The sequence below is a fragment of the Mus musculus genome, chromosome 16 (genome assembly GCF_000001635.26).
Source record: "Mus musculus strain C57BL/6J chromosome 16, GRCm38.p6 C57BL/6J".
Taxonomy (NCBI): domain Eukaryota; kingdom Metazoa; phylum Chordata; class Mammalia; order Rodentia; family Muridae; genus Mus; species Mus musculus.
Genome location: NC_000082.6, coordinates 73962659 through 73981425, shown reverse-complemented (window position 1 = coordinate 73981425; position 18767 = coordinate 73962659). Strand labels below are relative to the sequence as shown.

At 35.5% G+C, this 18767-nt stretch overlaps 1 protein-coding gene across 25 annotated transcripts in view; it reads left to right on the top strand.

The window, feature by feature from the left end:
* The window catches only part of Robo2 (roundabout guidance receptor 2), a 1555468-nt gene that overhangs the window by 1466018 nt on the left and 70683 nt on the right, over positions 1–18767 (top strand). For all 25 annotated transcript variants that reach the window (XM_006523038.4, XM_030249139.1, XM_030249140.1 and 22 more), the window contains 5 exons: positions 2813–3018; positions 7640–7721; positions 8111–8273; positions 10206–10372; positions 13537–13658. In XM_006523038.4, coding sequence (XP_006523101.1) covers positions 2813–3018; positions 7640–7721; positions 8111–8273; positions 10206–10372; positions 13537–13658 — 740 coding nt within the window. The remainder of the gene's footprint in view (positions 1–2812; positions 3019–7639; positions 7722–8110; positions 8274–10205; positions 10373–13536; positions 13659–18767) is intronic.

The window sequence follows — 18767 nt, the reverse complement described above, 5'->3', positions numbered from 1 at the left end:
TAATGATGCTAAAATTATTATTTTTTGCTTGCACATGTGTACCTTGAATTTTGACTTCTGCTGGAAGTTGAAAAGGGTCTGCTGATTTTCTTTTTACTAGAAGTTTATTTATTGTACTTGACAGCTTAGGTGGGAGGGATTAGATAGTGTATGAGCTGTGAAAAGGAATTTCTTCTGCACTTTTTAATGACTTAAATTTTTTTAAAAAATCTTAATTTTGTTTCATTTTTCTGAGCTTTCCTCCTTCTTTTTGACTTTTTTCCCCCGTCTTAAGACTAAGTTTCTGAGATACAGGGCCTTTGATCTTTATACTATCAGATTTTCTCTCTCTCTCTCTCTATTTCTATCTTTCTTTCTTTTTTTTCTTTTAAGTGGTGAGACTTGCTTTGCTTTCCTATATATCTGAATTCACATGTGGATTAAAAGGCAATGTTTAATATATGTGCATGGTGAAGCCCAATTTAGCACAGGAATGGTGCAGGGCCAGACAGACACTGTCGACGGAGATGTTAAGAGACTGGACTGCACCTGCTGGTGCTGTAGAGAATTTCCTGCCATGGAATTGAAGAAGCCCATTCAAGGGTTACTAGGATGACCAAGGGTTTCTTCCCTAGCTGGCAAGAGCTTTGGTCCTCTATGATTCCATAATTCTTTCACAGAATAAAAGATAATGATTAACATTAGTAAAGTTCTCGAGTGTTACACAAGGGAAAATGCCTAAACAAGCAAGCTTTGAAAGTGAGATATTTGGACCAAAATATTCAATATATTCTTATTTTAAATATGTATAAAAATATTACTAATGAGCAAAGTTCATTTCCTTTTTTTTTTTTTGTTTCTCCAACTTTTTCTCAACATTAAAACAATAATGTAATGGCCATTCTATGGATAGAGTCAATAAGACTCAAAAAGTATATAGAAATGGAATATATTTCACACTTTATGCTGAAAATAAACACCACACTGTGGTCTTATCGGAATGGTTTATTAAGGATTTATAACATGCAGTTAGAGAAGACCGCAGAGTTGTTCACAGATCACTGGAAACCCTAAATGTTCATTTAACCTTTGACTCCAGTGTCATGGAAACCTGTGGTCACCTTTTAGACATAACTTCCCTGCAACTGAATTTCTGCTAGCCAGGAGATTTTCAATTACTTTATTGATCAGAGTCATTCAAGGCAATGAGCTATTTATTTAGATAGTAGAGGGGAAAGAAGGGGAAATTCTAATTAGTTGACCTTTGGTTGTGTCTAATGATGTCAGAGATAGGACAATAAAAGCAGGTTATAAGAAATTACTGGAATTCTGCATAGCTATTTGACTTGAAACAGATATGCTGCATTTAAAACTTGATACACACAGTTTAGAATGTAATGAAGGTCCACTTTCTTCCTTAATTATAGCATTATTTATAATGTTTTGTGCATTGAGTTTAATTTGAAAACCCATAAAACTTTCTGTTAAACTTTCATTTCTCTAGATATGTTGTAATTTTTATAATGCTCTAGAGCCTTATTCCATTAAGTTATTTTTCTTCTAAGTTTAATAAAATTTCTAAAATAGGAGGTTGACATTTTAGATTATGATGCACAGATGATTGTGTTTTGTAGGAACTGACTTAAGAGATTTTACTTCAGCAGAAGTCAAAGTTGTCCTCATATGCAAGGACCTATGTACTAAATTCTAGATCAGTTTAAATTAATTTTTATCATATACTGGCATGCAGAGTACATTCAGTATGATTTAAATAAGATATACTAGTGTTTGCTCATATAATAATTATATATATATACATGCATATTTACGTGTACAATATAAAATTAAAGGATACAAACTTTTAACAATTAAAGAAAATCCTTCTTTTCTTTCCTACTATAGTCATTTCCTCTTAAATGCCATTTTTTTAACTTGGGCTTATCAGTTTGACTTAGAGATAATCTGATGAATTCTTAAGCAAACACAATATTAAACTATTTCTCTTTTCTACCAACCGTTTATATAATGTCAGACATTAATATGTTTCTTAAACCGTTTACAATATTTCTAAAAACAATGTATATTATGCTACAGGATGATGTTCCATAAGCAAAAAAGCACACTGAGATAGAACATTGTAAAATTATGCTGAATATTTATACTGATTATAGATGAAAACTGAATTTGGTTACACCAAGCATTCTGGTTGGCTAGTTCACTCTGTTTAGCTGTGTGTATTAACTCAATAAACTCGAGCAAATGTCATGACTATCGTTTGGAGACCCAGTGTCAATGATTTTGTATTTAAATTATTTAAGGTCTAATGTTTTGTCATCCACAAAACACATAAGCTTATGTAAACATAGCATTCACCATCTGCTATGATATGTAGTATTTATAACAAAAAGCAAAGATAAAGTTTAGCTTTATGAGCAATATATCCCACAGGGTTATTTTAAATATGTATGTATATGCACAAAAAATGAACAATTTATGACTGGCAGCTCGTAGAAGCTACCAATATTTTTATTTTAATTTTAATGTGATTAAGTTTTTCAATTCAACTCAACGTTTCTAAAATGTCAAAATTTATCCCCAAATCATTTTAATTATAATGAATGCAGAATAAATTAAAACAATGATATGTTCTGAGTGCAGCATAGGTAGGTTTAATGTATATAGTTGAAAAAGACTATAGATATTGAAAAGGCAAAGTAAGTTTTAATAATAGTAAAGGACTTTGTGTATTTAATCTTACTTTTCAGTGTCAATATATTAAGATGACTGAATGTCATGGAAGTCAAGATTTTCTGAATATGTGTTTGCCTTTTAGTTTTGACAGATAGACCTCCACCCATAATCTTGCAAGGACCAATAAACCAAACACTTGCAGTAGACGGTACAGCATTGTTGAAGTGTAAAGCCACTGGTGAGCCTCTGCCTGTAATTAGCTGGCTAAAGGAGGGCTTTACTTTTCTGGGGAGAGATCCAAGAGCCACGATCCAAGACCAAGGAACACTGCAGATTAAGAATTTACGGGTACGTAGTATTTGGGTTGTTGTTGAGTCTATCCTATCAACAGTATTTCTCTAAGGAAAATTTATACAGTGTATTGAAAAAAAGTCTGACATCAGCATTGTATGAAAGATCATACTTTTACTTGGTTCAACAATTGGTAACTGAAGTCATGGGAAAGACTGTTGTCCTTATTGTAATTTGGTCTTGGGAATCCAACTCTGGTATTCTTGGATGCAAAGGAAATGCTTATTGACTCCAATTCTTTAAATAGAAATCTTGAATAGGAAGTTATGGATAGTAGCAGGCAACTAAACTCATTGGCGAACAAGAAATGCTTCTAGTTTTACTCTACGAAGGAAGACTGTGTAGTTCTATGGGTAAACTGGCTCAACCAAGAATAACAGGATGAAACTGTGTTATTGGAGGCATGTGCAGATAGTTAGCAATGCCCTTAGATTTTTAGTTAGGTTGCTACAAATTTTACATATTCATCTATCGATGAGAACGATTCACTCCTGTTTTAAGTGAATTAACACAAATAAGATCGACAGTTCCTCCAAGGGAGATAATTTGGATCTACATCAAAGGTGGCTCCAAAAACTCTGTGATTCTAAATGTTTTATTAATTTTCTACTAATATCTAACAACCTTATATTTTAAAAATTCAGTGCTTTAAAGCAACACACAGTTTCATATAATTCCTGTTAAAAATGGAATTGATGGTATGAGTTAGCTACAATTTCTGCTACAATGGTTGTAGTGCTGTGATTGTCAATTAGGGCTAGGAGTTTGCCAGAATACAGAGGGGGGATTGATTTCCTTCTGAGCAATGTGGTGTGACAGCTGGTTACCTAGCCTTTACTGAAAGATAGATTAATGACCCACCTTATTCTGAGAGTGGGCTGGTGGTAGCCTCTAAGCTCTTGTTACCTAGGTATTCCAAATATGAGTGCTCAAATCATCAAGGTCAGCATGAAAGTTGCCAATGAAATTGAGCATTTCAGGCCCTTGGTGCTAAATCTCAGACATGATATCTGTCACCTTCAAACGTGCTATTGGCCAGAACAAGTCTAAAGGTTTCATCTCCATGTTAGAGAGATGAAGGATTGCATAAAAAGTGGGAACCTGGGAGCTGGCATTGTGAGGGTTACCTGTCCCCTGCCAGCATAGTCCAGTCACTTAACCATGTATAATACAGCCACCTGCACTGCCACAGCTAGCAGGTGTGACAGTAGAGAAGAACATTCTACAGTAATCTAAGTGCTGGGGATGAAAGCCAGAATTGTGATAGCTAATATGATACAATATAAAAATATTAAAAAATTATTGAGTGGAAGAACAATTAGCATGGTTTGGCACTTGGGCAAAAACGGGAAACCAAGATGAAGAAAAACAAGCAGACAAACAAACAATATAACAAGGAAAGCCAGCAAGTGAGATGACTTGGTGGGTGAAAATACCTGCTCCCACGCCTGATGACCTGAGTTCAGTTCCTAAGACCCACATACGAGAGGTGAGAACTTATGCTTGTAATCTTCCTAAGACCTCTCACAAGAACCTTGACACACGTATACATTAAATAAATAAAATAAATAAACAAACAAATAAATAAATAAAGGAATGAATATGATACAAATTTACTGATTCTTAAATTTCTATGTTAAAAAGCAAGAGCAAAAGGTGAAATATTTTGCTGCACATTATCCAATGAGAGAGGATTCTTTTCTTAACATGGAATATATTTACAATTGCACATCTATATGTAATGTATCAGTGTACTATGCATATATTTGTATAAAAGGAGAATAATAGATAAACTTTAACAGATTTATATTTAATATTAACTTTAATAACAATAAATTAAATTCTTCTAGGTGAAAAATATCACCAAGTTCTGCCAAAGGAAAATAAATTGATATGGAATCGCCTTGATAAGTTTTTAAATTCATCATGAATTTAAAACTAATTTTCTTCTAACAAAATGGAAGTTTTTAAAAAAATTCATATGAGCTGTCCTTCCATAAATATTTTAACCTCTTTCTGAGATAAAGAAAGACTTGGGCCATGAAGGTTAATGCTTTTTCGCTGTATTGTTGCACTAAAAGACTTATGTGTGTGGATAGTTGAGATCACTGGGAATGCTAGAGAGAAGTAATTAAAGGTAGATGCTTGATGATGTCAAACAAGCTTTGACTCCTTGCACAGGTCTTTGAGTTACATCTCTAAGATGCCATCCCCAGGAGAATTGTTTGTAGCAAACTATCCGAAGAGAAAGGGGGTGACAGAGTGTGATAACCTATTCATTTCCTCTTAAAGAAATTGGTCAAGGATGAAAGCCAGGATAAGGAGAGGAAAGTGAAGCCCTCTTGATCAGAAAACGTCCTATCCAAAGTTAAAGCGCACAGAAAAAGGACATGATGATGGTGCTCATAGCAACACAAAAGTGAGACTCAGAAGCTATTTGGCTTTGATCGGTTCCAAATTGCACACATTGTTCTTTTTCTGTACAATGGCTGCTGTTAAGGGGGGATTAAGACAGGCTTTACCACTTCACTGGTGTACTCGAGAGGTTTCCTATAGGTCACAATCTTTTGTGTCTCGTGATTTCTTTCTTCAGTGCATAAGGCAGAAGAACAAAATATCATGATGGATGCTAAGTTCTCCTAGTCCAGCTAATTGGTATCTGAATCTGTATCTTTTGAAAAGTTGAATATTCCAGCACTCATTAAAACCTACCTACCACAGCTAATGTCAGGCCCATATCTCCACACAATGACAGGGGGATGCAGTTAAGACGCATTACCTACAGACTTTTCTTTTTACACAGAATAACAAGTGCTACATTTTAGTTCAACAGCTATAATAAAATGCAAATTCTTTTACACATTCACAGCCCATATTCAAATGAACATCCCATTAAAATCCAACCTCAGCTCATTATATTTAGCTTGTGAGTGATGCTTCTTAAACGCAGAGATTCCTAATGACTATAATGCACTTGCGACCACATTTCAAAGGATGGCTTATTCCACAATGGCGACTCCTATCATCCCTGTAAGATAGAAGACAATTGTACAGAGATAGTATGGAAGAGACTGACATGCTAGAGCAATTTCAACCTTTAGCTAAATATATAATGACATTTAAAATCAATTAAAGTGGTAGCACAGCAGTATCTTCATGTAGTAATGATTTATCTAGGAATCAATTATAAGACTGAGTCATGGATAAATTTTGAAATGGAAGGTATGATATTCCATAACCTTCCACATCTCATGAACAGACTCACACTCATCACAGAACTTAAATTCTTCGTCTTTTGTTTGCCTTAATCTCTTTTCTTTGGCTTTTGCTCACATTTATTTTTCCTACCCCACCAACTTATTAGCAATAAATGTTAGTACTGCAACCTTCTAAAACCTGGGCATTATGAGGACCCTTGTGTTTTAAGTTTTAATACTCAGACTTTTTGTCAAGATTTTTTTTTTTTACTTTTACAGCTGTTAAAGATAACTTTCTTGATCATATCTTCAACCATTCTCAAAGTCTTTGACTGTTCTTGATGAGCAACAAAGACATTTTAAATGATCAATGAATTTGGATGTTTTTAAAAAAGATCTAGATTTTGGCTCATTCTGATTGTGTTCATTTCAAAATGACAAAACTCCATATGTATTGTTTTCTTCTTGTTGTAGTTTTGATTTTGTTTTGCTTTTTGTTGTTATTTTTCACTTAGTTTTTTTTTTTTCTGTCTCAAAAAGCTTTACTTTTACTTGGTCTAAGACTTGACAGAGGCTCCAGGGCAGTTACAAAGCTGCCTAGTGGCTTGAGAGGTTCATTCAGGTGGAGGTCCCAAGGCAGGCTGGTGCAGAGCAGAGGGGGAGCCCCTTGGAAGGCACAGAGATCTCCTAGTCGTGCTTGAGAGTGAGGTGCTCAAAGAGATACTCACCCAGAGATCCCTAGGGTGCGCCAGTCTGTGCTGGTCCTGAATAAGGAGGTGAAACTAATCAGGAAGATGGGTAACCACCTAACCAACCTCACTCAGTTTTTTTTTTTTTTTTGTCTTGAGATGAAACCACTTTGCTATTGAGATACCACTTTGTTATTGATTGTTTTTTACTTATAACTAGAGAATGTATTCCTTAAATTTTAAATTATGTGTGTGTGTAAAAGAATATACATATTCTTTTAAAATACATTAGGAGTCTCAGAGGTATGGCTGTCTCATTGTCTGTTTAGTCCTAGGTACTTTTGTCTATTGAAATATACTTTCTCTGAGACAGAAAAGCCAGCCTTGCATTTGCAAAGCATAGTATGCATGTAGAATTCTACATGAATTCTAAGTTAGATCATTTATATCTGACAGTGACACAATGGAATCCCACAAGAAAATAAACTTAAAAGGTAAATATTACAATGGACACAGGAAAACTTAATAAATAACCCTTCCCAGATAAATAACTTTTAGTTGCAGAAATGTAATTTTAAAAAGCGTTTAATAACTGTTATAACAAAAGGTTGCTTAAATCACACACGTACACGCAAGCGCGCGCATGCGCGCGCACACACACATGATTGACTCTAACTCCTGCTGAGTTGTTAAATATTGGTCACATGAATTCTTTCTTTCCATGTGTGCTAGATATCTGATACTGGCACTTATACTTGTGTGGCTACAAGTTCCAGTGGAGAGACTTCCTGGAGTGCAGTGCTGGATGTAACAGGTGAGTTCTTAGTGAGAGTTATATTTAAATAAAAATCTAATGGCGGATCAAGATTTTGCATGCATTGGATGTAGATCTAAGTCGCATTTAATGTCAATTTTGAATTCACACATTAGTTGGCACATAACATGGTGTCTGGGGAATTGCATGCATTGCACCTCAAAACCTTGTTGCTCTATTTCTTCTGAAATGCCAGAGATTATGCTGATTATGCATAAAAAGTCTACATTTATTACCACATAGGAAAACCAGCTAATAGCTTACCACCGTCTGATTTATGAAGATGAATTGCACACTGTCAAGTCAATTTCTTTAATGTTTCCTTCTCTCGAGCCTTATTGTCTGCTTACATAATCAGGAACAAAGTTTTCTCTGTGTGTTGTCTGCAGAATCTGGAGCAACAATCAGTAAAAATTATGATATGAATGACCTCCCGGGACCACCATCCAAACCTCAGGTCACTGATGTTTCTAAGAACAGTGTCACCTTATCCTGGCAGCCAGGTACACCTGGCGTTCTTCCTGCAAGCGCGTATATCATTGAGGCTTTCAGGTATGAGGCAATTCCTGTTTCATTTCTCCATTAGATTTTTTGTCTTAGCTACTGAATCCTCCAATCTCACCTGAGCCAACCTGATGGTTTATGTCCAGGACAAGTTCAGGATCATTAAGAATGTCCACTTTCTTTTCGCTATGCAGAATGAGACATGAGTTAATAACAAGATTAAAAATAAAATTCATTGTCTATTGCTATGTTTATAAAGAGGTATTTTATAAAGTAAGTGCTCCATCTTTTTCCTGTATATTCATATTGTGACACATTTCCTTTTGCCTATACTCTGTGCTTTCTCATCATTTATTTTTGTACTCTTTCAGACACCTTCAAATGTTTTAAGTATCTCACACACACACACACATATATATATGTTTTTCATATATACATATGTATATGTGTGTATATGTGTGTATAGGCTCCATACCTATACACACATATACTTGAGGGAGAACACACAGGCTATTTTTTTCTCAGTTTGAGTAATCTTGCTTAACAGTATACTTTCCACGTCATCCATTTTCTGATGAATTCATAATCTTATTTTTCTTCAGAGCTGAGATAAATGCCATGTCTATATGTATCACCTATATGTATCACATTGGGACGTTAAACACAGACAGAATCCACAATAACTGGACATATATATTTATTAAAGCTATCCAATGTGTATTGGCACACTAGATTTGGGGATATTTGATCCTAATAATTAGAGTGTACATGTAAAATAATTCTAATATTTTTTGTTTCTGTGTTCTTCAATAAATATATTAGATATTCAAGCAGGGAATTGAAAGGCAGGTTAAGAAATCAGTTCCATGTACTTATTATAGTTGTTGAATGAAAAGATATTTATTTCAATGTGCTATATGGAAACATCATCATGAGTCCAGAGGTGTACTTCATAAATCATTGAATTTTATTACACTTTCGATCCAAACATGATTAATAACAAATGGGAAAGTGTATGTGCTCTAGTTTTACATTCAGTTTCATTGTGGTTTCCTTTGATGTTTCACAGTTTGAAAGACAGCCACTTTGTTTTATCAGCATCAGGACAAATAGTCACTTACTATGTAAAGTTTTCCTGCTACATATTCAAGTGTATGATAGCTACATGCTTTCAAATATTAAAATAATATTTTTCATTACTCTTAATGCTTGATGTCTAAGCACATTTTGATGCTAAAAAATACAAAGCCCTAAAAGCCCCCCACTTTAAAATTATTTTTAGGAAAATTGTATTTGACCTTAGATACAGCTTTCTAAAATAGCATCCATTTGTGGCCAGTTGTGAAAGGTTCCCCCCACAGAATCTGAGCTACTTCATCATTTAGAGATGAGAGATCACAATACTGAGTAATGTAAATTTCTATTAAAAATGTAACCAAGGGGAAAATATTCATTACATGCTTCCTCTCTTCTTTTACAGATATTTAGTTTTAGAAGGCTCTATTATAAAATTGCATGCAGAATTGCTGCAAACGAAAACACACCTTGTTACAGGAAAATATATTGGCATAAATTACTCTGTAGCCCATTTATTCTTTCTGCAGGTTAATTCTTTTCAAGGTATATACATATGCATTTGTGAGGACCATATTTATTGTACAAAATCGATGTTGTGATTTTGGCTCTGTTTCTTTTACAGGTATTCATTTAGTGGGCTGCTGTGCATTTAGCAAGTGCTGTCCCATCTCCTGGGCTGAGTTTAATTTTGTTGTGCATGGCCCTTCGTTTAGGTGGGCTCGGCTTTGTTGTTGAATAAACTGAACTCATCCAAACGTTTCATTATTGGGCTGAACACTTCAAGTGCTGTGCATTTGTGTTCGTCTGCTTAATATTTCAGCCATTGACCCTTGTCATTGACACTCAACACCATTTGATATTGTTAAATCCTTTCGGTTAAATCAGTTTCTGTTCTTATTTCAGCCAATCGGTGAGCAATAGCTGGCAGACAGTGGCAAACCATGTTAAGACAACTCTGTATACAGTAAGGGGGCTGAGGCCCAACACAATCTACTTGTTTATGGTCAGAGCGATCAACCCACAAGGTCTCAGTGATCCAAGTCCTATGTCGGATCCTGTACGCACACAAGGTAATTTTGGCAGCTGTGAAAAATTGCTGGCTTTAGTAGGGTGTATCAACTTAAAACTTGGGCATTGCATGAGCAAAACAAATGTGTAAATGCAGACTGTACATGATACTCTGAATTTTGTCCATGGAAGAAAAGGTTTTCAGACTGCCTTGCTATGATGTATGCTTTGAGAGTACTAAAGCTAGTTTCTAGGTAAAGCAAACAAATAGTTAAGTACGTGTGTAGTAAATGAGAATCTCTGAGTGAAAAAAAAAACCTTTCCCCTTCTCTATTACACAATAGAAAAAAATAATAAACCCTTGAAAAATAGATGCCCAGACATCATTGTCAGAATTATTTTTCTGTTTTTGTGTTTCATTCCTCAATCCACCCAGGAAAGTGGATCTCCCAGTGTGGATTTTGAATACGAGTATTAGTGACCATAAATCTATTAGAGAGACATTTTCAGGCTTAAATCTAAAGACAAAAGGAGGTCAGAGCCCTGAGTTGAGTTACTATGGCATCTATACTGTATAGCACTGATGCTTAACAACCACTACTGTGTTTTGTGTGTGTGTGTGTGTGTGTGTGTGTGTGTGTGTGTGTGTGCCTGTGTCTGTGTAGGTGTGTGTGTATATACATACATATATACACACAAAAAACATATATATAATTATATTATGTATACACACAGTATATATGTGTGTGTGTATATATATATATATGCATATATATAATATTTGGTTATTTCAAGCGATATTTATTTCAGAAAAGAATAAATAAGTCCTTCTTCTTGGCATAGGTGATTCTTCTGACTAATATACCACTATCAAATAGAATATTAAAATGAATGGAAATTTTCATCTCCACCTTTTCTGTAACCTGTCCTTTACTATAGGCAGGAGTAGGGGAGTGCTTAGAAGTCATGACACAGAAGTCACTGCTATGCAGGTTTTATACAGAATGCTATATTATCCTTTCCTTCCCTACTAGTAATAGAAGGAATAGTACAATAGAAAATGGGACCTTCATTGTTTGTTACAATCTACTCCCCACAGGGTTCTAGAGAAAGGATTAATTATTTATTTGCAAGAGCTTTTGAAAGATATATAATTCAAGTAGTATTTTTATGCTATGAAAGGCACCATGCAGCCATAAAATATTATTATAATTACAATGTCGTTCAGGGGTAGTGACTAGCATGCCATTATCACAGAAAAGGGTGCGGTAAAGGAATGAAGTCAAATAAAGTTGCCACGTGATGGGAGCGTGGCTGACACGATGACAGTTGAGGGAGGAGGGGATGGTACTCTGCTTTTGTTCTCTCCGCCATAGTGTGCTTAATTTTCCATGATGATGAAGGGTATGTAGGTAAAGAACCTGTCTCCAGAGAGAGAGAGAAAGCACAACAAAGACTTTGAAGACCTGAAAGTAGTTACATTTTATCTCATCCCTATGCGACCACTTTTAAGGTGTCTGGATTGAAGGAGTAAATTAAATGACTGAGTGTGAAATGGAAGAGATATACGATTTTTTTTAAGTCAAGAAATTTTAGACTGTATGTTAGCTATACCTGTGGGGATAGCAGTCATTGTTGGATGTACAGCTGCAGTTCGAGGTAGAGAAAGACCAAGGTTGAGAGGAGTTCCTTTGTGATGCAGTCTCACATACCTTCATGATCCTGAGTAACTGTGCCAGGCATGAAATATTGACTCAGAATATAAGACTCAGTGAAAAGGTCAACAGAGATTAATGGATTAATGAATTGTGTGTGTGTGTGTGTGTGTGTGTGTGTGTGTGTGTGTGTGTGTGTGGTATAGGGGGAGGGAGGGAGACAGAGATAAAGACAGAGACAGAGATCTGGCTTGTTCCAACTGAGAAATTTCACATATCTGATGACCTAAAGTCTTGTAACAGATATTTCATAGGAGAACTCATGTGTTGTATCTGAATGTCAGATTTATTTGTGATGTCACACATTCAGCTGTTTGGAAATCTACAGAGCACTTCATTTCAAAGAACACATTGGCTTTCAAGGTCTGAGTTTTCAATTCCTTTAATAACCACTTACTTTGAAAATAATTTTCTTCGTTAAACCTCCTAAATACTTGTAGGTGAATATCACATTAGGACCTGTATACATCAGCAAAGGTTGATAGTATTCAGATAAAGGACCATTTTGCTCTAAAGCAATTCACATTTTACTTTGTTGCTTAGGTCAAGAATGTAAAAAGGGAAATAAAAGAAAATTACAGTATGTTGCTCCTAATTACTTACATCCTAGTTAAAATTAGCACAATGAAATCACAGTTAAGATATAGACCTCTAAATTCTGTAAGAATGTTACATTATGAACTAACCAGTACCCCGGAGCTCTTGACTCAGGCTGCATATGTATCAAAAGATGGCCCAGTCGGCCATCACTGGAAAGAGAGGCCCATTGGACACACAAACTTTATATGCCCCAGTACAGGGGAACGCCAGGGCCAAAAAAAAAGGGGGGGAATGGGTGGGTAGGGGAGTGGGGGGAGGGTATGGGGGACTTTTGGGATAGCATTGGAAATGTAATTGAGGAAAATATGTAATAAAAAATTTAAAAAAAGGATGCTGCAATACAAACTGAGGAAAGAGCAGAAGGAATTAATTTTAAAAACATTTAGAATTGGACAACTTTCTTTAAATCAAATAGTTTTGGTGAAACTTTACCTTGACATGGGAATGTGTTGATTCAAGTGCTCTTTTGGCATATGTGTGGCATTTTTATTAAAAAAAAAAAACCCTTTATCTTTTCAATTTAAGATCTTAACTTAAAACTCGGAAAATACTTCAGGGCCTCATCATCTCTATAGATAATCTTTCTGGACAAGAAGTAGGGTACAGTCTCTACTCTAACTCAGAATTTAATGATCCTCTTCTATGTGAGGCTGAAGCGTTACAAAGAATCTTGAATAGAAAATTTTGATGAAGATACATATAACAAATTGTGTCATACCATCATGGAATACATATACACACACCTGATTCTTTTTATATACATAATGTGTTTATATTTATATGCCAAGGTTTTTTATAGCATAACATATCTATATCCATCTGGCAATTAGTTCTACATAGGATGATATCAAATGCACAGGAAGTTACTAATGAATTTTGAAATTAGGAGTGGTCTTCTCCTTTCACTACAGATATCAGCCCCCCAGCACAAGGAGTGGACCACAGACAGGTGCAGAAGGAATTAGGTGATGTCGTTGTTCGTCTCCATAATCCAGTTGTCCTGACACCTACAACTGTTCAAGTCACATGGACGGTAAGTTTTCATAGAACATATTAAGCTTCATGTATAGCAACAAATGTATTTCGAATTTTAATAGGAAAAAAAGGGCAAACAAACCTAAAACAAAATTTAAAATCACCTTTTCAGTTCAAGGTACTTGATGAAAACAGAGTAAAGTATTCAATAGTAAACCTGTATGAAGAGTAATAAGTAAAAGGTATGTTGAAATAGAAGTCTAACCTTCCTGGCCTGACTTCTAGAAGACGTACTGAGCTGCAGTCAACATGCGAAAGTTACAGGGATCAAGTGAATACTTTTAGCATGATGAGTGTTCTAAGATTATCACCAAAGTCAAAATTTGCCATGGTAAAGTCATCCCAGAATGAAACCCTGTGCCCATTCGTAATCATTCCCTCCTGAACCCATCCCCATCCCATGTCACCCAATAAATGCCATGTTGCTCTAGACTCCTTGCATGGAGTGTTGCTGTGTAAGAAATCACAGCAATCACTTTTGTATCTGGCTTCATTCATCCAGAAAAAAATGTTTGAGTTGCATTCATGTCACAGTAATCATCAGCATGTAATGTCTTGCAGTGTACACATATAAAATCTACTTGTCTACCCTTTCTATGTGAAGTAGTCATAAATAATAGTTTGTTTTATACAGAGTCCATATATGCTTTTTATATCTTTACTTGGTAAACCTTTGGAATACTTCATTTTCTTAGCTAATATGCATAATATTTCCACAACAATTTGTAGATAATTTTTGAATGTGGGCATTTTCATTCACCTTTGGTTTATTCCCATGGATTTTTATCAGTGTGTTAACATGAAAATTAATATTTTATTGAACTTGCTAAATGTTTTCTAAATGTTCATCTATTCTAACTAATATAGTCGTGGTGGACTTCTTTCTTCCAAATATTTTCCACTTTCTCTCCCATTCATCAACACTTAAGATTTTCTATATTGAAGGTTGTAACCATTCTGGCACACTTGGTATAATTCCAACTTTCATTTTTTAATTAGTAGTTAAGATATAGTTTACTGTATGTACCTGTGGTCATTGTTTTGGAAGTAGCTAAGTAAGTAAGTAAACTACACTGGTTCTTAGGTCTTGACATTCAGGTCATGGTAGAGAAACGATTGTATCACACTTTACATCAACTCTCAACTAAACAGGTTGAATATATATATGTTTTTTCGAGACAGGGTTTCTCTGTGTATGTAGTATTGGCTGTCCTGGAACTCACTTTGTAGACCAGGCTGGCCTCGAACTCAGAAATTCGCCTGCCTCTGCCTCCCGAGTGCTGGGATTAAAGGCGTGTGCTACCACGCCTGGCTGAGTATATACTTTTATCAATAAGTTGGTGAAATTATATGAGGTATATATGACAATAAAAAATATTGTTCAGGGTTCTCTCCCAGTTTTAATTACTTTGCACATATACAGTTCAAAGGGAATTTTCAGTACAGAGTATATTACAGATTTTGCGAGCCATTGTATGTAGGGGCAAAAATTCAGTTCAGAAATATGACACACTGATAAATGCTATAACATATTATATGCACCAGAAAAAATTTAGTCAATAAGGTATTTAAGTATATTAGACACTAAGCTAACAACAAAAGACTCCCCTTATAACATGAGTTTAATAATATACCCTGAGATTGAGGAGTATGGAAGTAGCATATCTAAGAACAGGAGCCATTAAAATCATATTTAAATATTATTTGTTTTATCAAATGACATTTTTTTATAAAAGAACACAAAAATAGACAGGTTGTATACTTAGATTATTCCACTCATGTTAGTTCATTTTCAGTTAGGATGTGTGGGACAGAATCTTTCAGTCCCTGTTTGGTGTTAAGACCATCTGAAGTGGGTCACAATGGCCGCCAGGTGACAATCGGGACATGCACAGGACTTGTGCACTGAAAAACAAACAAACAAACAAACAAACAAAAACAAAAACAAAACCAGAAGCAAAATCATTCACCTCCTAACCCTTACCTGAGACTAAAGTTAAAGCCAAATAACTATCACTTTGCTAAGAACGACTCTTAATGTAATGAAAACCAACTGTAAAGACCGTGCTGCAGTAGCAAAACTTGCTTTAAAAAAGAAAAAAAGATTTTATGGTGGTAGTGGTGTGATTCTGGGGCAGAAATACTTAGAGACCCTTGCTTAGGGCCAGAACACTTGGCCTGCAGAGAGTGCTTTTTCAAAGTCAGTTTTAGAACCCCTCTGGTACAAAGATATGGCAAGTAGCAACTGGCTCACCCAAGAAAACTTTTGGATTTTCTCTTCAGACAGAGGCTTTTATTCTCTTATGTTTTTAAAACTGAAGCTGTAGATGGTGAACATAGCTTATTAATTTAAAAGTTCCCTCTCCCTTCTTTTTTCAGTATGTCTTTTTTTTTCTTTTTTTTTTGAACAAAGATGCCCTGTGAATGCATATTTAAATGCCTTGTAAATTCTCATCTCCACACCACAGACTACAGGGTCCGTTCACTTAAGTGAATGATTCACTGTTTCGAGCCCGGTGTGAAGGTGACTCCTGGTATCTGGAGCAAGTAAATATCCCCAGGTTCAGAAAGTTAAACAGGTAATGGTAAAAATCAAATCAGGCTCCAGAACTGGAAGACAGGTATTCTAGGTCTCTCTACTTAGTACTTAAGAGAGAGGCATTATTAATACCATAATTTCTACTGTCTTTTACTTAGGGATTTAAACCCCAAGAATTTGTGACTAGACGTTGATTAGAGTAAATACTAAATTTAAGAACACCTATCTTCAAATCTGCTTATTAATAAAATTGGTAACCAGCCGAAGACATAACTTGGTCAGTTGTCAGGATGAGCTAGCATAGCTTGGTATAGAGCCTTTATTCGCTCAATGCTCTTCAGTTTGTAAGGTCAGATTTCAGCAAATTCCTCTTCGCTTTCACCTGTAATAACATTTTCCCTCCCCCTAAGCAGTGCCTCCCAACCACACAAAATTAAGTTAAACTCTTGTTATTACGTAGACCATTACTATCTACCAGTTGATGGCTGTGCTCACTGGAGTGAGCGAGCAGTGCTGTGTAGTAAACACTAGCTTCATAAAAGTACCTAACACACTTAATTAATGAAATCCAAACATGGATAAAACCAATTTGCCCTGATTTACAGACTCCCTTCATCTCCAAACAGCTGCTTAATGTTCTTCTTTAAAACACAGCTTGTTTCTTTCAGTATTAACAAGCTATTATTGTGAGTTATGCCTTTCTTTCGGTATATAAATTCACTTAAAGGGAACTCAGACAAGTTTATAAAATGTAAGCTTACTGCTGCTTTAACACATGTGGCAAGGATTGCTTTTTAAAACTCTGTCAGTTTTGATGAAATGCAATTCTCTTTGATTCTCATGAATTTAGTTTTTGTTCTTTGGTTGCCTAATTTTATGTCAGAGCAACTTCTGCTTTTCAAAAATCACACCACTTTGTTACAGTCACAAATTGGTAGCATGACTGAGATTCTATGACGGTGCATGAGCCTCCTTATTAGACCTTAATTTTTATTGATACAGCCTCATAATGGATGCCTCTAATGCCTGAGAATCTTTGCGGGTTAAAATCTGTCAAGTGGAAAAGGAATTTCTATTTTTTTGAGACTCATCTATCACCCTAAGATTTGCTTGTAAGGCACACATGCATGTTCAACAATGCTTCTAGCAGGGGCATTCTAAAGAGAAAGAAAATTCCTTTGTTCTATCCATTTTAATTGAAGTTTTGCAGGTTTTTTTCATTTCTTCATGAAAATACTAATGCAATCTTATTATTCATCAGTTGGTAGCTTTCTCTCAAAAAGATGTAACACTACAACTGAACACATAAGATTACAGGTTGCTTTATAAAAGAAAAGCCTTTTGTTTATAGCATGCAGATAATTGAATTCTTTAAGCCGTAGTAAAAATTCATATACTTTCTTTATTTTTCCACAACTGCCTTGAAATGAGGTCATTTCATTTATTTTTCACTAAATTTTACACTTTGACAGTGGAATGGCTGGCTTCTAGCTCCTCAGCATATGTCGACTAAGCTGTGGTATGGGGCATTGATTAGAGAAGCAGCTATAGGAGGTTATGTTCAAATCATACATTGATAAAGCAAGGCACACCAGGAAAATGATTTGACGTTCTTTTTGTTATGACTGCTAAAACCTAAAAGCCACTTCGTTCTGTAACTGAAGGGACATTAAAACCTCTGAAAAGAGCAGCAGTAGACACAGATTCTTCAAACCCTGTGCATGCCCAAGTTGAAACAAGTATCAGCTTAGAGGCAGAACTGTGCACACAATCCCACCCCAAACTGTGGAGTTCTTGATAATTGCTAGCAGCTGAAAAAGAAAGGGTTATTAAAATGAGTGTATATAGCCATTGATAAGTTGACCACTCTTCAGTAGAAGGCCATACATCCAAGAATATTTGGACAGTACAAACATGTCTTTTAGAAGGATTTTTTTCTTTTTCTTTTCCTTTTCCTTTTTTTTTTTTTTTACAAAAATGTGCATCGTGTTGGGTGGGAAGCGAAGCAAGGAGAATCCAGGAAGGTTTGGAGGAGCAGCTAATATTATCCAAACCCACTGTATGACACTTTCAAAGAACTAATAACACTCTGAAAAATACTTCTCTTTAAAAAAACAAAATGAACAAATAAAACTTAGAAAACTTTGGGATGTTTTGAGAGTGGGGAGGGAAGGCAGCAAACACAAGGATGTGCAACAGTGGGTACTCTCCTCACACCACTCTTAGCACAATTTAGCATCTGTCAGTGAGCTGGGATTTGCCAAAGAGGATGTGCTGGGTGGCCAGTAGTCTGTGGCCTCACCTCCTCCATACAGGGTAACATCCTCACACCTGTGCTTTTGTTGTTCTTTCAATGTAGGTTCTAGACTCTAAGTCTGTTTTTCAAGCATTCAAGGACAGCAGTTTTCCAACTGAGCTGTCACCCAGGCCTCAAAGAGTGAAGAGAACATCTTAATAACCTCTCAGATCCAAAAGCTCAGACATGTAGTTAAAAGTAATCGCCACTGTGTAATATAGGGAAAGATGTGGAAGTTGTCAAAACATGCAAGATGGAAATATTAGAGGGGA